Source organism: Sparus aurata, chromosome 14, assembly GCF_900880675.1.
Source record: "Sparus aurata chromosome 14, fSpaAur1.1, whole genome shotgun sequence".
Classification (NCBI taxonomy): Eukaryota; Metazoa; Chordata; class Actinopteri; order Spariformes; family Sparidae; genus Sparus; species Sparus aurata.
Genome location: NC_044200.1, coordinates 17,075,904 through 17,102,695, shown reverse-complemented (window position 1 = coordinate 17,102,695; position 26,792 = coordinate 17,075,904). Strand labels below are relative to the sequence as shown.

Below are 26,792 nucleotides of genomic sequence, written 5' to 3'. Positions count from 1 at the left end.
TGTGGACTTCTGTCTTATATATCATTGTGCACCATAAAGAAATGAAGCCAAGTGTTATAAAACAAACTTTATTAAACAATGTGTTGAGCACAGTTATGCTTGAACATAAATAAATTAGTAAGCCGGTCATAGAAGATGCTCTCAGTGTAAGTAGAAGCACAATCCGTTGGTGATAAACGTAGGAGGATAAAGGTAACATAGTGTGCGTTTGACCAGTAGAGGGCACTGCCGCACTGTAACTGCAAGTTTAAGATGTGAGGCATATTGATATGGAGAGTTTATAGCTTGACAAACAATTCTAGCCCGTGTTTGCTCAACATTAGATTTAACGACAATGATATTCTGAGTTGAAAGGGTGAGAATGACTTCAGTAGTATTTAATAAGTGCTTAGTTCAGTCACAGTACTATCTATTGGAATGTTGGAATGCAATAAAAACATTTTGTACAAATAAATTCCTGTTATTTTTCCACTCAGTAAAATGTTACTATTCTTTCGACTATATCAAACTTCATCAGCCTTTATCAAACATGTAAAAGTTACAAATTACCTTTTGGCTTTTGACATTCTTGGCACTTAGACCCTCAAAGACATTCAAGAAAAGCTCATCAATCCTCCAAAAACTTGATTTTGGCAGCTATCGTGTACACAAAAACAAATCTTGCCTTACCAAATAATCTGTACGTGCCACACAAAGCAGACATCCTCCTTAATACGTCCTCCATGAACCCTCGTTTGACCTGTCTGTCCTTTATAAATCAATAGTCTCGCTGCAGATGCTCAAAGCATCGATTTGTCTGCAAACACTGATGAACTCCTCCTGCACGGATCGGTCCGCCTCAGACGACATGTCCAGGTCCAGGCTCTCCTGCGAGGCTGCGCCCAGTGTTTGATAGAGCCGCTGTGGGTCAGCATGGCCAGAGGACGGCAGGTTGCCCATCCCGCCTTGCTGGAGAAGCTGGCGGGCTTGTCTCTCTGGGCTCGGGCAGAGGACCAGCGAGGAGCCTCCAAGAGAGGCTCGGTAGAGGGAACAGGAGGAAGAGCTTCCCCTCCAACGCTCAGGAGACGAACAGCTCGAGGACGAGGACAGGGAGGGAGATGGCGGAGCACCTTCAACAGTGTCTCGTTGATTTTGGGTATAAGGGGGCTGGGGTTTAGAGTCCATCTCCACGCAGGAAGAGGTCCGATAAAGGCCAGGGTCAGCTGAGAGAGGATCACAGAGGCCGTTGCTGGGGAGTGCGCAGTGGTTGTTTATGGATAGATCACTGCAGCGAATCGGCCTTGAAGGACTGAAGAGGCTCATGGGAAAGAGGGCCTCACTGAAGAGTGCCTCGTCTATGCTGCGGCGCAGGTTGATGGGCGAAGGCGGCCGCAGGTCTGTGGTGGAGTCGCTTGTAAATGAGGATCCACCCGAGGGCTCTTCGCCTCCTCCATCCCCTGGCTTCTCTGAACCATGCAAGTCCAAATCCAAGTCGAGGTCCCGGTATGCCAAGGCCCTGTTGCTGTGGTAGAGAAGGTCCAGACCGTTCAGACTGCTTCCAAGCCTCTCATCCATTAGAGTGTAAAGAGGAAGGCTCTCTGATTCTCCAAGCCCAACGGTATCGACGATGGCAAGCTTCTCATGCTGGCTCAGGGACCACTGGTAGCTCCCAGGCAGGATGGGAGACTTGGAGGCCAAGAGCTCAGTCCAGCAGCTCCCTGCAGCTGGGAGGTGGTCAGAACAGTAGACCGGTTGTGCGACCACCAAGGCTAAAGTGAGACAAACGCCGAGCTCGCACAGTCTGCAGCTGAACTGAAAACCCCACCAGGGCCAAGGGTGGAAGACCTCCTCTCCACCAGCAACACCCATAGCATTGAGAATTGCATACAACTGCAGTCCTGCACATGCTAAGGAAAACAATGCTGAAAGACAAACGGTCACAGCTGCACGGTCCCAGTCGCGGCTCTCTGCGAAGGGGCAGCGGTTGTAGCGCTCAGCAGGCGTTGGAGACGTGTTGTTCAGGTGATAGATGTGCTTGGAATCCGCCCGCACGTAGATGTAGAATACAAAATAGGCAGTAGAGAGAAATGTGGCCAGTGCTACAAAGGCTCCACGGGAGATGAGTGAAAGAAAGAGGCAAAGGGGAGGCTTTTGCTGGTAAAACTTCAGTAACGTCACCGGTCCGAATGCAGCGGCAAAGTGCAGGAAAACCAGGCAGGCCAGGAAACAGGGTCTTTGGAAGGCTGAGTAGGAGAGCTGCATCCTTGAGCGCATGGAGAGGAGGAGGAAAACCAGACCGAACGCTGCAGTCAAGCAGGGAAACGGAGCTTCGTAGAGCATCAGCGAGGCCTCTGTGGAGGGTAAACGGTCCTGGTGGCCGTAGGCATCGTACAGGAGCGAGAAAGATCTGGTACAACCGGCAGCTAGCAGGAACAGACTGACCAGAGCAAAGTAGCCACATCCGGATGGGCATCGTAGCGGCAAGCAGAGCAGATTGAGCGCTGATGCTATCGTTAGCATCGCAAAAGCGCAACCAGCCCCGTAAACGTGCACCTCCCAGGCCAGGCCCCAAGCTGCCATGGCACTGTTCCAGTCGGTGTACAGCGGCACCAACATGAGCGGAGCCGGGATCAGGAAGGGGTTGACTGACTGGTTCATGGCAGTGGTGTTTTGCGTGGGCTTAATGTCTGAGCGGGTCGTGGATTCCCACGTGTCAGAGAGGTTGCAGATCCCGGAGCGCTCTTTATTGCAATCTGGAAGGAAGGTGACGTTGCTGTCTGTCAGGCTGGACATCCAGTCTTCCGTGTCCAGGGGAATGTGGGGAGTTTCTGGGGGAATACCTGAAAAGACAGAAGAAATTCAATGGTTATTATGTTTTTTTTTGTTTTCTTGCTTTCCTTCAATGTTTCTTGTGCAATGTGCCTCGTCAGTAGTCCCGCCTTTAATTCTGTGACTTTGTGACATCACATTACGTCACCATGTCGCACATTTGCATTATCCATGCCTGGCGGCTAGTTTGGCACGTTAGAATTGATTTAGCACAGCTGTTCTGTTGATGTTAGAGGTGCTGGCTCAGGCGTGTGTGAGCTGACCAATCAGAGAAGACTGGGTATTCTGAGGGGTATTCCTGTCTCAGCCTTAAAGAGACAGGAGCTAAAACGGAGCATTTCAGACAGAGGTGGAGGAGAGTACACTGGACACTATGAGAAAACTAATCTCAAATAAAATTATGTACCTGAAAATGAGCATTACATGTCTCCTTTAATATCTCAATGCGTAATTGAAATGGAGGACCACAACAAGAGAATCAACAGCTGTAAACTTTGAATTTTATATCACTAATCGTGTGCTCGTGAGAAAAATACGGAAGCATTTAATCAGCGTATCAAAGTATCTGAGCCAGCGAACAAACTGGCTCATGTCCAACGCGGTGAGAGCATGCTATCCTCTCAATGCGCTAATCCTGTTTAAAAGCTTGTAAGAAGTCAACTTCAAACTGAGCAGGGCGAAAAAAAAAAAAAGAGAAGAGGCAGTGGCGTGTGTGTGTGTGTGTGTTCGAAATCGGCCCACTCAGAACCACAGAGCAAGTTTCTCCCTCATTACGTAAGCCATCTGGAGTTTTCTGTGCAAGCACGTTTAATTATAATTGCGTTCGACAGCGTTTAGACGCTGCGCAGGAAATGGCTTCGCTTTGGAAATTTAAATACTAACCATGTAGAAAAAAAAAACGTGTTTGTGCTAAAGTGACGGAAGGCGCCTGCAGGGCTCGTTTATGCAGTTCAGTCTGCTGGAGGGGAGGCTCGACTGGGACGTTGCACGAGTCGCGTCACACGGCAACAAGCTCCGTAGATTGCCGGGAGACTTTCTGATTTTTTATTTTCGTTCTTTTCCATAAAACACAACCACCGCATCGCATATGCTATCTTTCCACCACAGAGACGAACACATTGAGACCCTCCACAAGCGTCTGGCTGTGTTAATAAAGGCAGCAGCCTCTAATTGCGCCGCTGTCATCTGCACACACACGGGCTCATCAGTCATTTCTCTGCTGCGAGCCTATCAGAGACGATCACTCCTCCATAAAGAGCCAGGTGCTTTGGCGCGCCGCAGAGACATGGATAAATGACCGAGGACGGCGCAGTAAATCACGCAGCGGGCGGGTTCAGCGAAGTGTGCGCTCATAAATACGTTTTGCAGTAATTTCCTGTGTTGGATCAGAGACGCGGCGGAAAGGCACTGACGTAAATCTGTGAGAAGAAAAAAACGGCGGGGTTTAAATGTGTGCAGAGACGTCTGGGGAGTACATTACATCGGGTGGCGGTGTCACATGCCAGTTTAAGAACCTAAACGTGCAGGCATCATCGCCGCAAAGACCCTTAAATCTTCCGTATAGATTGACGATGCCTAATTCATCTCCTAAATAAAACTACGAGTGGAATTCATGTGGTTGCAGCGTTTTTGTTTTAAGTGTTTCTCATCCGCCTTTTTGATGTACTTTTATGGGTTTGTGTCCGTGCGTTTCCCATCCCACCCTGTCCTGGTCCCCTAATTTCGCTCCTTTTGTTTATGATTTCCCTCCAACACCCGCCTTTAAAGAGGGGAAACTCCCATAGGTGGGTTTTTGTTATTTTTAGACTGGGACACTCTTCTGTTCTTGTTGACTGCCTGTTCTCCTCCCATACTTTACATCTTCTGCTTCTGCTGCTCTCGGCTGTTTTTTTTTTTGCATCGCATAGATTCGACGCATGGCAGCTGCTGCTTCAATCACATTGTGTTCAACTGGAAATCTGCAGCTTTGGCTCTGTGGAGGAGAGTGAAGTGGTGCTCAACGCGGCCTTGATGGTGCCGAGGTGCAAACGGCCCTGAAGCCCCTTTCACCTGGATTAATGTTAATGTTGCTTCTTGTACAATTTGTGCTCGTATCGGTTGCATTTTGCATGTGTTTATGGCGTTGACACTTTTCTGTACTCAAAGCGAACAAAGCCCTGCTCTTTTCCCTGCCTCGGATCATCTGGAGTGGCGGAGGATTTAGCTTACTGTACGCTCCGGCGCTACCCTGCTGTCTCGCCTGTCGACAAAGTAAGTCTTCACCATTTTTTTTTTCCCCTCGTTCATCTCCTGACCCCGGACCTGAATCATCGTCGCAGGTTGTGATGAAAACGTCAAGCGCGAGGAAATATTACCCGACTGCCAGCTGCTGCCTCTTCCACTGTTGCGCGACGACGCAGCACCTTTTTTTTTCCAGATGCCCTGAGTCATCTTTTGAAGCGTCACAGTATTTTCCGGAGGAGCTTTGATTTTGCACTGACGTTCAGTTTTTTTTTTTTAATTCATCCTTTGTGAACCTTTAATAACAAAAGTGAAATGCTGTTGAGACGGCTCCCTCGTTGCACCCTTCTCATAACGAGCCCTCGGCGTGGCACTGGACTGTGTTGTTGAGAGCAATAAATGGCGTCACGTCGGCATCGGTCAGTAACATTCAGAGCCTCCACGCGCTGACACAATGCTGCTGTTCCGCCAGGAAAGTACAAGCGGTACAGCCATTAAACATCCTGTTCCATAATGACTTTGTATTTGCCAGAGGGGAATGACAGAGCTATAAACACAGTGTCCTGAGGGGTTTTAAAGGGACAGTTTAAGGCCAAAATAAAAAATGCAGATTTGGAGATATTGGCCGTTGAGCAATGTCTCTTTCCAGAAACCCTGATCATGTTAGGCTGCTTGAGACGAGCCACTGGCCTTGTTGTGTGCAGCACGGATGAGAAACTTAGCCGGCCTCTTATCCATGATTAACTGCACACTGCATGGAAAGAAAATATATCTCCAAAACTCTGCAACTCACACCAAAACAGTCTAGACTGATAGCTATAGTGACACGTAAGAGGAAAAATATGTATTTCCAATTTATTTCCGCCTAATAAAATCTGACAAATGTCGGAAAATCAAGTAAAAGTATCAAATATTGGACTTCCTGTCTGTCCAAGCAAGCAACTTGAACTTGTGATGGACATGTTTTGCACTCTTTGTGACATTTAATGGACTAATACTAATTTAAACTGAATAAGTTAAGATGATGACAAGAATCTACAGCCACGCTAGCGCTTGTTAGCTTATTTTCAAAAGCGCAGTTGTGGTTTATGGGACTAGGATTCAAAGTCGGGGATCAAAATTGACACGATTAATAATTAATCCTCAGGGGATGATGAATGAATGTTTGTGCAGAATTTCATGACGAACCATCCAATAGTTTAGACTTTCTTTTTTATTGAAACCCACAAACGTCACCTCAAGGTGCACTGGTGGAAAAGTCAGGGAGCCACCAGGTAATTCGGATTCATCATCTGGGAACCACGAGTGTTAAATACGTATGTTTCATGGTAATCCATCCAGTCGCGCCTGACTGGCCGACTGACCGACATTGCCGATAGCACAGCCAACAGTCGGCATATTGATCAATGGTAGCAGTAATCATTACTTGTAGCAACAGAGTGAGAAATGTGAAATGTGAAATGTGAGATTTGACGCCATATGAGTCACAGGGAGCTGTGTTTAATACTCCAGAAAAGTCCTGACGTTTGCAGCTTCAAGTGATGGTATTAAATATGACTGCACTGGCAGTGTCTTCCTGTCAGAGCAGACAGCGGCTGTGTGGGAAAAACTGTGACCGGAGTGTAGAAACAAACACACAGCTGCAGGCGGTGTGAATGTGGAGGCTGCTGATAAAGTAGGTGGGGTTCAGCGCGGTGTTATGCCAATGACTTCTCGGTCCATTTGTTTACTTTCCAGGGCGATGGGGAGGGTTTGGATGCCACCGACTCAGAAAAAAAAACGTGACGCGTATTGAATCAGCACCAGGTTTTGTTGCCCCCCCCCTGCTCGTGTCAATAGCTGCCGCTCCGGAGAGTACCGCTGTCACCTACTCAGAAAAAAAAACGTGACGCGTATTGAATCAGCACCAGGTTTTGTTGCCCCCCCCCCCTGCTCGTGTCAATAGCTGTCACATCTGAGCCGCCGGGCCTGGACAGGGTTTTTGGTATGTGGTGGCTGCGGTACAGGGACGGATCAGAACGTTACGTTCCGCTGCGTGCTGCTCGGTCATCTGACACATTCCTGTGGGAACAGTTCTCTCACGGTGGGGACAGTGCACACATCTACAGTGGACGGACACAGCGGGAAGGCAAAGCGCCTGGAAACCAACTGAGAGGTCGTTTTAACTGCTGAAATTTGATTCTCATTTTAGTTCCACTGTCTGCTCAGCATCAAACTGCACAGACTAGTTGGTGCACATAATAGATCCCATTCACAACAAATAGGGGGCAGTGTATCAGCAGAGGAACGCTAATTGCTGCTAATTGTAGCTGCCGTTAGCTCAGCTAGCTGTCTGAACTGTGAGTTTTGGGACCGGGGCAGGCTGGGGTAAGCTTGTTAGCATGCTAACTTCAGTAAACACGTCTTCAACATAATACATACACTAGACAACCTCATAATCGTTTTTTCCTGACATGTTGTGGATAATTTTCCGCTTTATTTTTATGTTTAAAACTGGAACTTTTCATTTTTTATCGTGATATTCCATTTTGCGCCAAAGTAGTGGGCAGACCAACCTGGAGACGACAGACGTTACCCTCCCCAGGCTACGATAGCACGGCTAAAAACCACACATCAAGCCCTCTCTCGATCAATGAAGCTATATTCTGCATTAAACCCTTATTTCAGAAATACCCGGCAGCTATTAAACGCAGATTACTGTATATATATGATTTGAAATTCAGCATAAATCAGAAGAATTCAAGATCCCGGAGCTGCCTTGAGATGATTCGGTTAATTATTAACACAAAGGGGAGGCGCACGGTCTGGAAAGATGAATGGACACTAATCGCCCGAGAAACCAGCAAAACCATATTACCGGACATGCGTCACAGATCATTTCTAGTGAGGAGTAGTTTCATTTCGTCCTCGGTGGAAACACTATTATTGCACAGGGGGGCTGTATTTATGTCTTCATTTCTCTCTGGGTTTTTGCCATTAAAACCTTCAGAGGTCTCACCTGAGGCACCTCAATCTGAGTTCATAAAGGTGAAGGATGTTTGATGTTACGCGGGCGAAGACAACGGGAAAAAAAAAAAAACAGAACACACAGAATTCTTTAATTGGCTTTGTGTTGATTCTGCATCGCGGCGCTGAGAGCTCCGTGTAGTTCTCATCTGATTGCCTTCATTTTCAATTTGGCTCACTTCAGAGAAAAGCAATTTAGATGCAGCTCGCAGAGAAGTCAGAGCGTTGCATACTGACGAAGGGCAGGCCGTGTGTGTTGGGGACAAAAAAAACATGCGAGGCTGCTTCTTAGATGGACGCAGTTCACGCGGCAGGTCAATTGAAACAGATAGGAGAGCCTGTATGATAACTGTAAATCAGTTTGTTTGCAGCGGATACTCTCATCAACTGATCTTTGAGGACATTCAGACGGCAGGCAGGCTGATGTATAATAACGTCATTGTCTCGGTCACTAATTTGTGACGCACCAGGCTGGTGAGTCCCGTAGAGTCCCATCGGCAGCGAATGGCACATTTGACAAGTCTATTTTTAAAAATCACTTGACAACATCTGCTATTCTGGGCGAGGTAATGTGGGTTACATCTGCTCCTGTGAACTGGGCTGAAAGTGAATCTGAAACATACTTCACCCGGAGTCAAGTCCGCGATGAGGGACTAAAATAAAGTGAAGAACGGACTATATTTAAGGATTTCTGGTGATAATACAGCAGCTTTACTGTTCAATTATGACATTTTTGTTCTTACAGTCACTCTGCTGTACCGACATATCTGTGTCAGATCCTCATACAGCCGGTTCTTCTGTGCCATGGAGCTCCATTGTTGTATGAACGTGTTTATTGGGCAACAATTGTGTATTAATCCACCGCTCAAAATAGTCCCCAAGAAAAGTACTGTTTACTTCTTTTCGAGAGATGTTTGCCAAAAACTACAGTGCCCAGCTGTTTTGGGGAAATTACTGAGGCATTTGTAAGAATGAAGTGATATCTGTCAGCCCTTTTTTAAAGACTTGCAACATCAATTAGAGCCAGTTGGGAAAGTTAGAAGTAAGAGGTACCCGAGTGTGTTAATTGTCAATAGCCGAGCTTCTAATCCTAATGAAGTGCAAATTTTTAACCTTGTTTCCAGCAATAATGAAATGGGAGTCGATCCACTACCATCAGTTAGTTGATTACTTGGTTTAGATATGCAGCTGGTGGTGCAGAAATTGAAAATGTGCATAGAAACAGGTGGATAAAAGCGCACATATTAACCAAAACTGTTGAAACATCCGAGCCCATTCTCTCCAGTATTTGCACCTACATTATTCTTGTATGTTTAATCGATAAGAAGAGCAATTTGTCACCCCGCCTTAAAGAATAGATTCCCAAACCGAACATTGGCTAAGTCTGACGTGTGCGGGAAATCTTCATTTGAACCCTGCTGTCGTTGAACACTCGGTCGATACTTTTCTGTGTTTTCAGCTTTTTTTAAAAGGCATCGGATCGATCGGTATTTACCTCGGAGACAGTACGGGGGAATATTCGGCGATTGTTCCCAGTCTTTTCTTTTCTCAGGAGTTCTCTGCAGAGTCGCAGCTTGAACGAGCAGCTTTCTCCTCCCATTGGAAGCAATTAAAGGCTTCAGGCGAGGGATGAGGGGTAATTGTTTTTCCCCCAGTCCTCTGACAGATTTACTGATATTGAAGCAGCTACAGGATGTTTAATGGAAGCGGCAGCGTGCTGTCCCTCCTGACGGTGCCAAGTTCGAAGTTAGTCACAGCGTTTGTTCAGCGTCTGAGGGAATTTGTTTCCTCACCTGTGCTCCGTGGCTGGGATGGCGTCAGCGGCTTAGCGGACGGCGCGGAGGTGTCTGCCAAACCGGCGTCCCCGTCTGCTGAAGGAGCTGCGCCTTCCTCGGCCTCCTCATCCTCCTTATCCTCTTTGCCTGGCCGCCCTGGGAAGACACATGCAGTTTAACCTATGAGACGATCAGGGAACACAACAGTGCGGTCTGAGGAGGAAGAGATAAGCAATAAAAAAAAAAAAAAAAGGGAGGTTTAACCCTTTTTCTGTTCTCCGGTCAGATCATGTCTGAGACCTCGCGCTGCAGGAAATGGAAGGGACTGTATTTCTTAACCCAGTTCTGTCAAACGGATCGGCCTCTCATCCATTTAGTTAGTGGCCAGTCATCCATGGCGCGGTCGTCTGGCCCCTCTGTAGTCTAATTGCATTGACATCCTGATGTGCGTGCGTGTGCGTGGGCGTGTACATCCTGGTCCATCCAAGATCCAGACCCCCGTCGTTTCAGTCGCAGAGCTCAGAGAGGGAAAAACAGGGAAAGAAACGGAGCCACGTCGCTCTGTTTTCCCTTCAAATACGTCGCCGAAGATTTGTGTGTTTAACAGCACGAGATCTGGGACGACAGTCAGGGAAATCTGTTGCTGATGAAGCCAGGAATAACAGGTACAGTGTTAGTTTATAGCCTCGGAAATAATCATTAATAAAGGATTTCTAGACGCATAAGGACCAGTGGGGGGGAATAATGAGCTACCAGGCAATGCGAGCTGCTACCAGGCCGCAGAACGTAATCTAGGCCACGCTCATAGCGCTCCGAGTTAATTATGAGTTTTAAAAGTCTCCCAAGCAATTGCAAAATCTGCCTTATTGCAAGCGCCGGCCTCCACACAGCTGGAGATCTTGTCTGAGCCAAAGGAGACGGAGAGCGATGAGCAACAGAGATAAATGCTGTAAAACTCCAGTGCCTGGAGCCGAGGCTCGAGGCCTTCAAGGCGAGTACACGTGTTTGTCAGACAGATCCAGGGTGTCTAAAGTCCTCGGTTGGTTGTTTCTCTAAATCAGCGTTATGCAAACAATTGTACGATTTTTTTCATTTGTGCAGCTCATATTTTTGTTTTTTTTGGTGTTCTAAAGAAATTTTTGTGGTTCTCGAGGTTTTAAAGGCACCCTGCAGACGTTTTTACGACTGAGTCCCAGAAAAACAGACATTTTATATATTATTGGTAAAACACATTATTCATATTTGGTTTTACAGTCAGGTTACGACGTCAGATTAACACAAGTGCTTAAAAAATCGATCTGAACACAGTGTTTTATGTGTGTTAAGTTGGTCCGACAATTCTGTTTTTTTACGGCACGGTCGACAGTTTCACGCCATTCTGCTGTTGATCAATAGATGGAAGATGGAATGGGGCCGGACGTCAAGCTGATAAACTCGGACATAATAAATGCAACATTTAAAGTACAATTCAGTCAGCTTGCAAGTGTTTTATGAGGGAGGCAATGAATTCATTACATAATAAATTAGTAACATATCTGATTTGCACTGAAGGTTTTTAACAGATCTCGACCGATTCCTGATTGTTGGGTTTCGAATCTAATTCCGCTTTTAGGGGGTCAAAAGTTCAAATATAGATAAATTGACTGATATTACACACAAAGGCCCATTGTTCTTTCTTTGTTTTGCAGTGAACCATCAAATGTAGATATCAAACACAAACAGAGGCAGGATGTCTTGTCTTGAATACGCTGAGTGCAAACTGTAAACTTCACTGTGGATTTAATAATTATAAATAACCCACGAATCTCTCTCTGTGTTCATGTCGGTCCATATCTGACACCACACACACCCACGCTGACACATCTGTAATAACAACCAGCGTATCTGTTTGTCTTCTGTTTTTTACCTTTTAACAGCTTAGACTCTCAAATAGCGCGAGTCAAAGGTATCTTTGTTCTGACAGCAGCCGACTCGAACAGCAAAAATGTTTTGAAGCTCTCCTTCCTTGAAAAGCCTTCGCTGTCACGGCCGTTTCGTTTTTACAGTCGAGCTGCTGTTTTGTGTTGTCGAGTGAAAAAATAAAATGACTGGAAGGGAGACGCAGCAACAGCAGCAGCATCTCAGATCTGCGCTGATTACATTATAGCATCTAACGAGATCTGCTCTGCAAACGGGATATGAGGACAGCAGAACATGTTTGCTCGCTCGCTCGCTCACTCACTCACAAGCAAGCAGAATTACTGATGACCAGCTATGTACAAAGTCTCTGCTGACAGAGCGAAAATAAAAGCAAAGAAGGGATGAGAGGGAGAGGGAGTGGATCTGCATTTCACTTATTGAGCAGCTCGACGGTACACAAGTGCTGAATTATCATTTTCGCTGCCTCGTTAGTACATTGTTTTGGCCTTCGTGTCCTCAAAGTAGGACAATCGCGGCTACGGCAAACGATTGTTTTCATTGTCGATGAATCTATGATCTGTTGTTTCGGTCTGCAACCAACCTGTGAGCCAGCCAGGTGAGCCTCACATTTAAGAAGCTAGAATGGGAGGGTTAAGGTTGAGGTTTAATGCACAGATTTGGCCTAAATTGAATCCAAACTTACTGAGGCAGCTCCTCGTTATATCTCCAGCTTCCACAGATTATAAGCGAAGGATGATGTTGCACTCCGTTACACTCTGCTTTATCTACGCGAGCCCCCGAGAGAGTTTGCGAAAGAATACATGCGTGGGCTTGTAACAAACACTCTGAGCGATAAGAAGGAAAGAAAAGAGGAATGCGTCGGACGGCCGTGCAGAAGGGAGTCGGATGCTCGTAATTAGATAAATGGGATGCTACGAGTGAGAAGCCTCAGCTTGACTTTTTTTATTAATGTACTTGCACTGAATTGCATCACGTTGTTACGGCTCATTTTTGAGACGGTAACTAAGGGAGTCGAGTTAACTCCATTACGGCGTGAGTTCTTACTTTAATATCGCTCTTGAATAAAGATGGGAAATAATCCAGATTGCTTTATAACTGAATATTTGCCTCAGTCGGCACTCATGAACTGGTATGGTAGGTAAAGTTCTCTCTGGGTCCTCTTCCAATGGACAAAATATGATAAAGTGTCTTCTAAGGTGTCCTTCTAATGGACAAAATTAGATAAAGTGTCTTCTAGGGTGCCATTCCCAAAGACAAATTACAGTAAAGTGTCCTCTCAGGTGCCCTCCTAGTGGACAAACCATGAAAAAGTGTCCTGTAAGGGGCCATACCCTAAGACAAAATATGATAAAGTGTATTTTAGGGTGCCCTTCCAGTGGAGAATGTGATAACATGTCCTCTAAGTTGCCCTTCTAGTGGACAAAATATGAAAAAGTGTCCTTTAAGGTGCCATACCCGAAGGCAAATTATGATAAAGTGTCTTCTAAGGTGGCCTTCCAGTGGACAAAACATGAAAAAGTGTCCTCTACGGTGCTCTTCTAATGGACAAAATTAGATAAAGTGTCCTCTAAGGTGCCATTCCAGTGGACAAAATATAATAAAATATCTTCTAGGGTGCCGTTCCCAAAGGCAAATTACTCTCAGGTGCCCTTCTAGTGGACAAACCATGAAAAAGTGTCCTTTGGGGTGGAGAATGTGATAACACGTCCTCTAAGGTGCCCTTCTAGTGGACAAAATATGATATCACTATAAACATGTCATCACTTCCTCTGCTCTGGTGCCCCCCTGCATACAGCTGGTGCCCTTCTCATTTCTGCACCCCGGCCCCTCACACATCCTGAGCCCACCCCTGCCAGTCTGGGTAATTTCAGCCTGAGAGCTGCGGGTCAAATCCTAAAAACAAACAGTCCTGATCCCTCCAGTGTCTTAAAACTCATGGACTCTCTCTGGTAAAAGAAGTCATTATGAGAAAGATTAACATTATATTAAAGTCAGCGCAGCGTTAAAGCCCCTTTATCCATGTCAATTCTATACCAGCACATCAGATATTCACGTCACATGCTCTGCTTTTAAAACCCAATTTCCATAACGTCAGAGGCTGCACTTTAACTTGTTTGGCATGGCGCTCACGTCACAGAGAGAATGCATCCTCACAGGTGTTAATGGAGTGTGTTAAGGGTCCGGTGTGGCCGTTACATTAATGAAAAGGTGGGAGAAGGGGTGAGAAGAAGGAGGAGGGAAGCTCTCAGGAAGAAAATCTACATCAGCCTTGACCCTCTCCTTTCATAACTGCCTTCGATTTTAGATGTTGTCCTCGACACAGATGCAGACCAATGCTGTTTTTGTTCTTCTTACCTGACGGCCTCCTCAAGGGCACTGCCACCTGGCAAACACTCTCTCGATCAATAACACCCCCCCCCCCCCTTTGGTCTGTGTGGTCGTGAGCCACACCTCCAGCAGAGAGACGGCGCCGCTTTAAAAATTCAGTTCCGGCACACAGACAGAATATTCACATAGGGATAATGTATGATAATGCAGGGCCGCCGTGCTTTCATTTTCATATTAGTCCCCCCCCCCCCGTCCCCTGTGTCCTTTGGCAAGGTGTAATCGCTTAAAAAGAAAGGCACCTCATTCTTATGGTTGTCATTTTCCTCCACGGATGACCAGAAGCTTTCCCCTCATCTTTCCCGTCAAGACGTCTTTCCAACCTTCACAGCAGCCGTGGCCGTGACAAGAGGAGTGACGGGGATTTGTGTTTGTACAGAGATTGCAAGAAAAAAGGAGGGAGGGAGGGAGGAGACTAAATGGCAAGAAGCCATGTTCAGCATCCGTGAACGGCGACTGGCGAGCGGACGGTCCCACAGGAGAGGGGCTGGTTTCGCTGAGTGTGCGCTTGGAATACTGATACGTGGCCACAGCAGCAGCAGCAGCAGCAGAAACCCTCCCCACCCGGGCCGTCGTTTCTGCATGCACGACCGAAAAAACCCAGTGCAGACACAACACGGGGCGCCGCAGACAAAACACAACAACGTGACTTTCAGCACAAGCAGTGTGGACGATCCTAAACGGACGCTTTCACTTTCACCTTTGTCATCCAGCTGCTGTTAAAGTTCTGTCTGACGCTGAGCTCGGTCTCAGTCCATTTGCAACCTCGGACACAGCAGTTGACAGAACAATCTCAATCTCAAGCTCCATTTAGTAGCTGTGCTTAAGCTTTTTTCTTGTATCATGCTTGAAAAAGAAACTCCTTCGCCAACATTGTCTCCCATGATTGAAAAAGCTCCAAAACAGCTACTTAATGGACCGTAACATTTCATTTTGTTAAGTTGCTTAAAAACAGAAAGTTGCGACAATTTGAGTTGTGCTCTTGAACCAAAGGCTAACATTTAAATCTATATATATCTTTCTACTCCCTATTAGGAGACATTTGAGAGATACATACTTTATTACACACTTTTATTGATCGCCAAGAAAAATGTTAACTGGAAGGATGTAAGACCACCAGCTGTATCTCAGTGGGTACAGGATCTACATAATGGAACGCACGACTGTAAGCCTAACACAGAAAATTTACATGTTTGGCATCAGCACCGTACTAAACTCCACACACAGATTTCATATATCTGCACTTAAAATTCAGAATGTGTTGGAGGGAGAGAAGATTTTGATATTGGAAGCGTTCTGGTCAAAGTGGGTGTTGGTTGCGTGAAGGTCAACAGTCTGATATTCTATTGACAATTAAGCTTTTTATTATTATATTATATTTTTTGGATGGATCTGCATCAATATGAAGATAGATTAGGTCTGTCTCCCTGTTACGTGTTAACCCGTTATGTTTTCCTAACGTGTCTAGTCGAGTCTTGAGTTGCATCTTTTTGTTTGCAGATTTTTGAGATTCCAAAGCATTCCAAAGTATTTGTTGACGATTTGGGAATGAGACTCAAACATCAACTTTCTTACAAACCTGAATGAAAGGCATGGAAGAGGAAGACTTAACCCCCGATACCTGTAATTTGTTATACTAGTATCCACTGGCGAGATCGGAAACATTGATCGTTGCTGCTAGAGGCTAAATTGTTGCCAGACGATAGTCGATAGTTTCCGATTGATCCAGTCGAGACTTTGCTTTGATTTCTGGCGCCAGATACATCAGGCTTTGTCGAAAGCGTGATAATAATAGTTGGGATTAGGTGCTTTATTATTGTTTTGTCGAATGGTTTGTGTCAAATTGTGTCGACCAACATTAATTTCAATTCAAAATGTTTTATTTTTTTAATTTATGCTTTTATATGCAGACATTCGGTGGGATGGCAGATTTAAAAAAGAGAAACTAGCCAATACACACTAGCAGAATATATCCACGTCCTACACAAGCAGACACTGCTGTGTGTATACATCCACAACAACAATCAGGGTTTTATCAAACGGACGCCGTCCCTCCCTGGCTGGGAATAATCGACTCATCATCTTCAGGCTCAGCCTTTGACCTGACATGATGAATGTCTCCGTACCTGCAGGAGGATGTTCCTCTGAACACTCATTAGGAATACAGACACCAGACTGCCACTGGTGTTGGGGGATGGGCCGTGGATAAGGAGGTATGGCCTCAGTGTTGTATCAAAGCCTCCATGAAACCTAACAGCGACCAGTAGCTCTGTGGAGAGCACCACCCCCATCGAGCTGAATTCAATCACATACTGTTTTATTCCATTCATGGAGGTAATGGCTTATGAAATGTTGGCGTGGAATTGCTGCTTGAAAACTCATCAAAGAGTGTTTAAGGGATTAGTTAAGATTTCTTGAAAGTGATTGTGAAACGCAAATTAACTTAGGGTTTGGATGCGGCCAGTCAACAACAAAGCATCACTCAAAAAGGCTTTTAACCCATCCAAGAGATTGAGCAACAGATTCTGCGGCTTTGCTCTCCGTTCAGACGTCTCTGTGTCGTGGTCTGTGGACAGCGAGCGCTGGAAACACAATTAAGATGTTGAATTCATGTTGTTGGAATTTGTTTGTCCGCACGATCAGTAGCCTGAGCTAATGTCTGTCTATTAAAGGAACGGATTCAGTAATTAACTCCTCATCCTTATGGCGGTCACGTGAAGTTTCGTAGTCCGCAAAACAGTTCTGGAGTGTAAAATAACGTGCAGCATTCTCCGAAACAACTGAAGTCAATGGGGACTAGTTTTATAAAACCTAAAAAAAAACAGAAAAACATTAAAAAAACAACAACAAAAAAAATTGGTCAGTCCAAGTCTCAGGAAGCCACTAGATCCCAAATGCTAATGCTTTTAGCTAACCAGCAACAGTGAAGATTTCAGCTTAAAAATAAATTACCTCTTTCAAAATCTTTTTTTTTTCCAATTTATCTTTTTTTGTGTAGTTTTTTTCCCAGTTGTTGATTTATTACTTTTTTGTTTAAAAGAAACAAACAAAAAACAATAAAACAACTGAAAAACACAATACAATAAAACAATGTTATGGCTCAGGGAGGACTTTAAACCCTGAAATCTTCACTGTAGCTATAGCGCTAAAAACGCTAGCATGCATGAGCTCGACCTTGTGTTGAGGGTGTAAACGACATCTTTCCTTATCAATTTGGAAACTCTGGAGGTTCTGGAGACTTGGACTACACCAGACGAGCAGTAAGGAACAATTTTTATGTTTCTTTCAGTAGTTTTTTAACTTTTTAAGAGAAGTCTCTGTCTTCCTCAGCTGCTGCAAACCTCCATGCTTTTCAGATTACAGAACTTTTCATCAGTGACTGACTGACTGAAAATGACTGAATTTACTATACTCCCTTAAAACCACCACAGAGTAAACCCACATTATGTAAAACAAAACGTAAAAGTAAACCTTTATGATACTCTCTCTCGCTCAGACATTCCAGCACATAAATATCAGCGCAGTCGTGTAAATGTTGATTCCAGACTCACTTTATGATTGTTGACCGGGTTTCAACAATATCTTGATTTATGCTAATGCCCAACCTTTGACTACTTACCATGTCAGAAACGCCATTGATCAAACAAACTGTCTGCAGCCTCGTGACAGCCATCTATTGAACCCTTAAGACCTGCCAGCACGTGATTGATCACACCTATTCAGTCAATCCAGCCATTATTGATTCCTTTAACTTTGCTTACCTCCTGCTATTGGGAAGTTAACCCTTTGGCTCTCAGTTGTGCTTATTATGGATTCTAGTTGGCGATCGATCCCCATGGCAGTGGTGATTACCCCCGGCTGTTCCTCCACGGGCCCCGACCTGGCCTCAGAGAAGCCTAGGTCGGCCTCACTCTGAGCGGGTTGAGTTTCTGTCACGGTGGCCTCTCCGGCATGGAGGGTAACACTAACAGACGAGTCATGTGGTGTAATGTCAGACGTGGTTTCTGAGGACCTCGGAGGGGGTCTGCTGGTCAGTGCGGTCTCCACCAGTCCTGGGATTGTTGTTGTGGTTTGGGTTGCTGCCCATGTCAAGGCAGTGGGAACTGTAGTTTCTGGCGCTATCGTCGACGGGATCTTTTCTGTGAAATCTTCTCCATCAGTGTGTTCCTCTGGGAGGTGTTGTGTAGTGGCACCCATGCTGGGCCCAGCTGCTGGTGTGGTGCCCCATGGTGGGTGGGTATGTGTCGCATTTTGTTCAGGGGTGCCTGTGCTTGTGGGACTGTTGGTGAACAGAGTGTTTCTGATAGAAGTGCTTGTGGGAGAGTAGGAGTCTGAAACAAGAGTGTCATTGTGGCTCTGCGCTGTGCCGCCGTGTGGAGAATCTGATGTCCCCGTGGGAAGTGATTCTGTTCCTATCTTCGTCACGCTGGTGAGGAGCCCCTGAGCCAAAGTGGTGGGTGGCTCAGAGGCATCAGAAATGCTCCCGTCGCCTGAACCCGAGTTGTCTTGCAATTGATCGATTGGCTCCGTCAGCCCTGTGGCTGTATTGGTCAGCGCAGCAGCCTCGTCGTTTCCATCTGAGCTTCCGTAGAAGGGGATACGGAATCGTATAGAAGGAATAGAAGGAAGCGAAGGAAGCGAAGGAAGCTTTGGCCACCAGGAAGAGCTTTGTTTTTTTTCCGGTGGGTTTTCGCTCGATTCCGTCGGTCCCCACAGGGCCTCTTCGTCAGCCACAGCCTGCTTGTTAAGTAGCACAACACACCAGAAGCAGAAGGCCAAGGTCCGGAAGAGGCGAAGCATGCTGTCGACAGTGGCGCACGGATCGGTCACATGTTGTTCTCCATCCTCCTGCTCCCCGAGGCGGGTCTGGCTGGCTCTCTCCGGCAGAACAGCCTGAAAGACAAGAAACACACCGAGTGACACACTTTTCATCCACTCGCCAGGACAGCTAAATTTAAAGTTGACGGGAAACTTAATAGAATTCGCATCTGTTCGTCTTTTCTTTCTCGGCGGACATTTTTGGATGGCTGCATTTCCGTTTTCCCAGAGTGTGACCCGCTTTTCAGACTGTAAAAAGCAAATCAAGTATAGAAGCTATGGAACCACAGATCACGACAAGAACTTAAATATTATGGGCACCCGACAATTAGTGGTGTCTCGTTAGATGTGGTGGTCAGTATTTATGTCCCACGTGCGTGCTGTGTCGCAGCGGTTGGACGGCTGCACAGACCGACCAATTAAGAGCCAGAACTTCCATCCATATGTACTCTATTCAGCGAGGAATGGTCAAGACTTAATGTGTGTGTGAGTGAGTGGGGTTGGGGAGGAACAATGTAAGAATAGAGGGACCCCTTTTTCTTTTGTGGGGTGGTTCAAAGTCACTAGCCTGTTGCCTCAGTGAAAAGTCTGGAGCACCAAAGGAATTTCCCCTGCGAGAACAACAACCTGTATGCTTTAGCTGTACTTAACTCCCCACTAAACTCCCCCCCCTCACATTTTTGCCCTCGCTCTCTTTCAATCTCAGATGTATTTGTTCTTTAAAGCGAAGAGATCTGTACGTGTGGGAGTAAAAAGGAAGACATCAGTATTCACAGGAATCACAAGTTCCCTCCAGCTTTCTCTGTCATCCTCTTGTCCTCTTTATGAGTGTTAGTTCACACTTTATTTGTCGTCAGCCTTGCACTCTCCTCTCCGACAAGTTGATTTACGACTCCCCCCTCTTATTTTCCCTCTAATCCACGCCAGTTCCCTCCGCTTCCTCCAGTTCTTGCCACAAGATCAATCAGCCACTAGCATGAGAGTCTCTGGCTTGATCTCGCCGATCAGGAGAGCACAGACTTTCCCCGCCGTCTCCCCCTCCGTTCCCGCCTGGAGGGATGAAACCGACGTGCATGCACAGTCATATGCCCGAGATATGAGGACCGACTACGAGGTGGGGGGTGTCCAAATGCAGAGCTTCCCACACAACCCCCCCGGATTTAGCATTTAGAGCGAACCGCATGAAAAATCAGTCTGCAATGAGGTGAGGTTGTTTTTAGACGCTCGCACCGGCCCGCACCCACGCACGGTCACATTTCATGCGCGCAGAGATGCGATTGTAGATGAATTTGGATCTGACTCTGCGTGTTTGCGCTTGTTTGCCCACATGTACTGTTACCGAGTACTCACACCCACGCTTGCACACTTTGTTGGCTACTTTAAGACATTAAGAATCGAGTAAATTATGAAAGAGAAAGGGCTTGAGGAACCGAGTGTATTTTAATTAGTTGTAAAGCTCGGGGCAACATACCCTCAGTCCCTGATTGCCTTTTTGTTGATTTGATGCATAACTGATGAATAATTTAGACACTGTCAGGAATATGTATAATTCATTCTGGCTAACATTCTCACATTTCAAGCGGATATCCCTTTCACTAAGTCTTACCTATGTGGTTAAAGAAAACTCTCACTTCTCAGCATATCTCCTGCTTGTTTTTAAGTTAGCGGTCTTGGTATCGCTCCATCAGAAGGATCTTTATCAACAGTGTCTCTGCACGACTTATATCAGCAACACAGGAGCAGTTTTCGGCGGGACTGAGTGTTCTTTCCAATCACTCAGAAGTAGACTTTTCCGCTTTCTCTCTCTCTCTGTTTGATTTGACTCAAGTACAGAAGCAGATGGTATTTTGTTGATGCTGACTCATCTTGTCACAGCGCACAGGCGAAGGTCTTTTCTCAAAGATGTTTTTCAGTATCGGGTCGTCCACCTCCAGGAAAAAGTAGCTGAAGTTATTTATGCACTGCAACTCTGATTTGATCATAACATTACAATTCACTGCCCATTTCTAAAGCCCCAATAAAGGTTTTATGTAGTTGATCGGTCATGAAAGTGTAGACATACACTTTTGAAGGTACTGCTTATCCTAGACCATACTTTATCTCCCAATCTGCTAAAGGTCCAGTGTGTAGGATTTAGAATTAAAACATTAAAGGTGCAAAATGTAAGAATGTTACTATAATTATCATGCTAGTTAGCATGTTAACCAGCTAGCTCTGGGCCTGAAAACCTCTTTCTCCCAGAGGTCAAAAAGGTCCTGTGCCAGCGCTGCAAACACCAACTCTCCGGCTAGCTACATGGCTAACTGAGCTAACAAGCTAATAGTAGCTACAGTCAGAAACAGAATACATTTAGCAGCAGTTAGCCACTCCGGTGATATGCTGTTCAACAGGTGGTTGATTCTTACATATTGCACTTTAAAAGTTCTGGGCCTAAGAAAACAACAAAGCACCAAGCAAAATGACATTAAAACGCTCCACGGAGCTCTGTGGGTTATGTGACCAACTGATAAAATAAAAATATCTAGAGTGGTAAACAAAACAAGGCCTGTGGTGTCTTTTAAAGCTGCTGTAGGCGTCATTTTAGCTAACTTCCTGTCTGTTATGCAGTTAGCACTCCCTTCCCTGCTCTCTATGTCACCATACGCATACACTTTAGGCGTTGAATGCATTTCCTGTCCCGTAAAACAATTAAAAGATTTTTGGAATCCCACTGGACCCACTCAATCATTAGTCATAGTTTAAACAAACTAGCAATCAAGCTAACAAATTGATCACCTAATGTACGAGCCGCTAAATATTCAAAGTACGCCACAGCTTGAGCTCGGCTGCGATTCTAGCTCGGGCTTTTAAACTTTTTCTTGTCACCCGCATCAAACACACGCCTGTTAGTGTGAAGGCATTGTCTGGTTTGACAGGCAGCAGAGCGAGTGGAAAGGAACCGTAAAAAGTGTCTGTGGGGAATTTACAAGTCCCCCTCTATTATTTTCGCTGGCGTTTTGTCTCGCCGCTCCCGACGAAGACACTGTAGCGTGCTCAGCGGAGCAGAGACGGAGGAAGAGGAGGAGGAAAGAAGGGCAAGAGAGCAGAAGACAAGGGCAACGGAGGAGACGGAGACAAAGAGACCGTATTGACATTCAGTCGTGGCATTCGCAGTCGAGGAGAGTAAACTCTGCGGCAGTCTCCCTAATGCTCATCTCAGTTTGTTGCCAGAGCCTCTTTTATTAACTCTGCAAACACACTCCTGTCTTCCAATTTAGCCCCCCCCCCCCACTCCTCACTCCTCCCAGGACCATCAGCCATCTTGCTCTCAATCAGCCGTCAACCTGCTCCACCACATTTTCTCCACGGAAATTACCCCCGTCGTAAATTAATCTGCCGGCGGTTTTACGGCGTTACAAGCCCGCCTGAGATAACAGGGCCACGTTGGTGAAGCTAACGAGAGGGAGAAAGATGAAGAGGAAGAAAACAGCTATAAAAAAAAGGAGACTGGATTAGAGGTGTGTGTCGCTGCTGAGTGATTGAAATGGAGACGGCTCTACCAACACCAATGGAGACGGATCGACTGCGGTCAACGTCATTACTATTTAACAAACCTGCTATAAGAACGGCGAGGCCCGGGGATCAATGACACAGGACAGGATAATGGAGTAATTTACCTCCCCTGCAAATGGCTACTGTTGTGGGTGCCGGCGGTTTCTCTCTGAATGTGCCGTGTGGGTGTGCATATTTACAAGCGCTAGTTTCCACTCTAGTATTATTCCCATGGATATATGAAGGTGCAGTTTGTGTATACATGCGCGCCCGCCCACGTGCTGCTGGGTCCTGTGTTTTCCATCGAGGCTCTTTAACGCCAGGGGGCTCGATCTCCCATCTAAGGTGTCAACTTATGGCTTTTTCCGGTTGTCCTCTCTTGACTTTGGTGCCTCGCGCGGATGTCAATACTGCACAGATTCAATCTGACCGGCTGCTTTAAGCCAGCAGGGGATTTATCCTGCATAAAGCAGCACATTTGAAGGGCTTTATGAGGCGTTAGAGAGCTTAGCGTAGCGAGCAAATGTCCGTCCATCCATCTATCGATCTCTGAAGTTGTCATCGTGGTCGTGGACACGAAAGAGGGATGGAGGTAAAAAGCCAGGAAAAAGTGACAATTTCAGGTGATTGATGTGTTAATTTCAAAGATTTTAGTCAATGCACGTTCAAGGATTCACTTTACGGCTGGTTTATCTCAACATTATAGCGAGGTGACCATAATTATATCAATAAAGATTGATTAGGTATATGTTCCATGTCCATATTGTACTTAACAATGAATCACTCAGGTTATTGGTGTGCTAGAGTATCATGTTTCATCGTAGGACAGACACATGTTGTCGTTCATGTCAGTGCATAATCATTTTAAAGACGAAAGATGGGTTATGTTGTTGTTATGTTGTTGTTTTAAAGCAACAGGTCAGCATTTTGGAAAACTGCTGAGAGCCAGATGAGAATTTTTAACAGCTACAAGCAGTTAGCTAAAATCAGCATAAAGACGGGAAACAGGTGGAAACATCTTGTGAAGTCTTCAGAAAGTTACTGCCTCGAACCAGGAGTAGCTAGTCAGTAGCATAAGTCTCCTCAAAACCAAACCTGAGCTCACGTTTGTAAGTTGGTTGATTTTTGAGTCCCGACTCGACGCTCTCAGATGCCGTGGGACCCGACCTACAATCCCATAGCGCCGTATTGACGAGTTGGGAATGAGCTTTCATAACAACAGAAGCTTTGAACAAAGACAATATAACGAGTTGATTTTTAAGACGGACCACCTGTTTACATTCTTTATGCTAATCTAAAATAATCTGCATCTGTCTGTAGTCTTTACAGGAAGGTTATGAGAGTGGCGCCGATCTCGTCGACTACCTCTAACCTGCAGATTCCGACGGACATCTGATCGAGGCAGAACAGTGTTGGAAACCTTAACAATTAACTTAAAACGCACAAAAAGAGGAAATAGTTTAACTACATAGCCTCTGACAGAAGCACAATTATTGAAGAAAAGTGGTGAAATAAAGACAATCTGAGCAAGTCAACAATATCAGGCAGGCTTCTGGAAAACGCTGGGGTGTAAAGCCACGAGAAATACCGACCAAAACAAGGCTTGAGCCATAAATCCTCCCCTTTTAGATGCCAGTTTAAAACAAACACACAGATTTCTAATGGATTTTGAACAATGTACCCATCTGTGTTTACATTGGTTGTCTATAAACCTCTATAACCCCATTTGGAAACACTAAGGAGGGAAAGTTGTCCGTTGCCACCTTAAGATACCTGTTTAATTCCTCATTTGGCATCATTTTCATTCTCTGTCCTCCCGTTACGAACGTACACTACTGCAGGTTGCGAGGTACAGACCGCAGATAGAAATGGTTCAACCAGCTGTGGTCAATAGTCCCCTGGACATTATTGACCGTAACGAGAACTGCTCTCGCGTCCGCAAATAGCCAAACCTGTGAGCAGCATCGCGGGGCACGACTCCAACAGGTTTACATACCGCGTGTCCTGCGAGGCTCTACAACCAGACGGCTTCCCGAGTCATGCTATTTACAAACGAGATTAATGCCGTGCTCTTCTAATCTGCGGGGTTTCCTATGGACATCTTACAAATCCAGTCTCAGAACATTGGCAGCGACACTTAGGAAAAAAAAAAAAAAAGAAACTCTCCTGGACTTTTTTATTTGTACAGGAAAAACTTGATTTCACTCAAATGTAATTTTTCCATTTTCTGGGATTAGTTTGCTCCTCTGAACATCTTCCACGCCTCTCATACTCCTTTAAATCCTCCCGTGCTTGAAAATGACATTAATTGTGTCGGGGCTAATGCTTATGTTAGCCTAAGAGCTGATGAATGCAGTGAACCTGCCGGCTATAAAAGGGCGCTCTCGAACACAGGCGTTCCACCGACTGCCTCTGCCATGGTGACAGCTGAAGCCAAAGACGTCTCGCTAATCCCCGGGATTTGAGCACCTTTTTGGACTCCGCCGTTCCGCTTGTAGGAGTGTGTGCTGCGCTCACATGCAAATGGGCATTCACACACACACACACACACACACACACACACACACAGCCATGCCTGCTACAGCATCTGCTAGCACCAAAACACACACACACGCACACACACATTCATGCACATGTATTCTGTACATCCTTGTGTCAAAATAGATTGAAAAAACATGGATGGATGTGATTGGACAATCCGAGCTAGATTCTCATGAAAATACAGATGTTAACATCTTTATACATCAGGTGTGCCCAGATGACAGACACATACACACACACATTTCTTGTTTTTCTCATATTTTAAACCATTCAATGTGATCTCTTTAATCCTAAACGCTGCCACCATGTATTAAAGGAAATACAGTATGTTTGTGTGTCAGCGTGTTGGAGTCGCACTGGAGTCAGACCCACACATCCCCTATCACTAGATGCAAAAACAGCTGATTAACACACACACACACACACACATACAGACAGAGAGAGAGAGATGAAATCATGTCAGCTGCTTACCTTCAGATGTATAGAATAAGATGGAGAATCCACAGCCAGCGGTGTGTGTATGTGTGTGTGTGTTTGTCAGTGTGTGTGAGTGTGTGTGTGTGCTGCGGGAGAGACCGTCTTTCTGAGCCTGTGTAGGTTCGTCTGTGTGGAATTGAGTTCCAGTCTCTCTCCCTCCCTCCCTCCCTCCCTCCCTCCCACTCTCTCTCTCTCTCTCTCTCTCTCTCTCTCTCTCTCTCTCTCTCTCTCTCTCTCTCTCTCTCTCTCTCTCCCTCCCTCTCTCTCTCTCCCTCCCTCCCTCTCTATCTCTCTCGCTCACTGCATCAGTAGACCACAGTGTGGCTCCCACCAACACCACAATGCCCGTGGTCACACCTCACCGAGCAAATTGTTCATCAGCGGAGATCACCCATGCCGCAGACACGGGGGAAACAGAGTTGAACATGAGACCACAGATCGCTTATGCAAACACACATGACGAACGTTACATGCGCAGCCTCCACACACCTCCATGTGCACACGAACATGAGCCGTAAGCTGGGGAAAATTTGAAATCAGCGGTTTACAGGCGCTATATTTAGACCTCATACAGCTAGAGTGTTGCCTTTTCCACTATGAATGACTTTTCTTCATTTCATGTCAAACTTAAATGGTTTATTCAAATTAAGTACAACTTGTGTCTCTCGTTTTTGTAGTTTTAGCCATCACTCTTTTTGCTTATGATAACAACTGAGCAATGAAAGGAATGTGCCATTATTAAATTGTTTTCTGATCTGACATCAATATAATCAAGGCACAAAGAAGTCTAATTCTATTGAAGCATATGAGAAAATGACCATACTTCCCACTGGATTTATTACCTCTGTAAACAGTTTCCTAATGAGTTAATGGTCTCAATCTCTACTTTCAAGTCTTCCTCAATACAGCGTGATATTAATTTAGTAAATTATGATCCCATGGTTCCCACCCACTCATCCTTATATGGCCACTGCATAAAAAACAACTTGCTTGCCGGGAAAGATTATGTTTTGGGTTCAAATAAGTGCTGGATTAAGGTTCAGTACTGATCGCGAGCAGAGTTTGTAGAGAATAAAAATGGCAGTTTGTTGATTGCCAGCAGTAAGCAGGAAGTGAACAGAAGTCTGTGACATACATTTTGTTGAACCATCCGACCACCCCAGCCACCACCAGCCAGATCACAACTTCTATTGGTGGTACAATTAAACTGTTGCAAGTAGGGCAGGTCAAAATTTAACCAGGTCGCTGGTATGTAAACCCTGACGATTAGAAACACAGATCTGGGAAACACATTTACTATCATTTTGTCCT

At 45.6% G+C, this 26,792-nt stretch overlaps 1 protein-coding gene across 2 annotated transcripts; it reads right to left on the bottom strand.

The window, feature by feature from the left end:
- Window positions 1-52: 52 nt before the first annotated feature.
- prrt4b (proline rich transmembrane protein 4b) lies at window positions 53-25,628 on the bottom strand. Of its 2 annotated transcripts, XM_030439241.1 has the most exons (4): window positions 25,476-25,628; window positions 17,876-19,007; window positions 9,828-9,965; window positions 53-2,819 (listed from the first exon to the last, which is right to left on the bottom strand). In XM_030439241.1, the coding sequence occupies exons 2-4, from the start codon at window positions 18,912-18,914 to the stop codon at window positions 751-753; spliced, it is 3,246 nt and encodes a 1,081-aa protein (XP_030295101.1). In that variant the 5' UTR covers window positions 18,915-19,007; window positions 25,476-25,628; the 3' UTR covers window positions 53-750. The 2 variants fall into 2 exon arrangements, with proteins under 2 accessions (XP_030295101.1, XP_030295102.1); XM_030439242.1 differs by lacking the exon at window positions 9,828-9,965.
- Between the last annotated feature and the right edge of the window lie 1,164 nt (window positions 25,629-26,792).

What these genes read in the sequence shown, in the direction of transcription:
- prrt4b (XM_030439241.1), bottom strand. Translation starts at nt 18,914, where the DNA reads ATGCTTCGCCTCTTCCGGACCTTGGCCTTCTGCTTCTGGTGTGTTGTG. An exon ending in TAACTTCCCAATAGCAGGAG is followed by an intron (nt 9,966 to 17,875) that starts GTAAGCAAAGTT and finishes GTGTCTTCCCAG; the next exon opens with GGCGGCCAGGCAAAGAGGAT. An exon ending in ATCCCAGCCACGGAGCACAG is followed by an intron (nt 2,820 to 9,827) that starts GTGAGGAAACAA and finishes CTGTCTTTTCAG; the next exon opens with GTATTCCCCCAGAAACTCCC.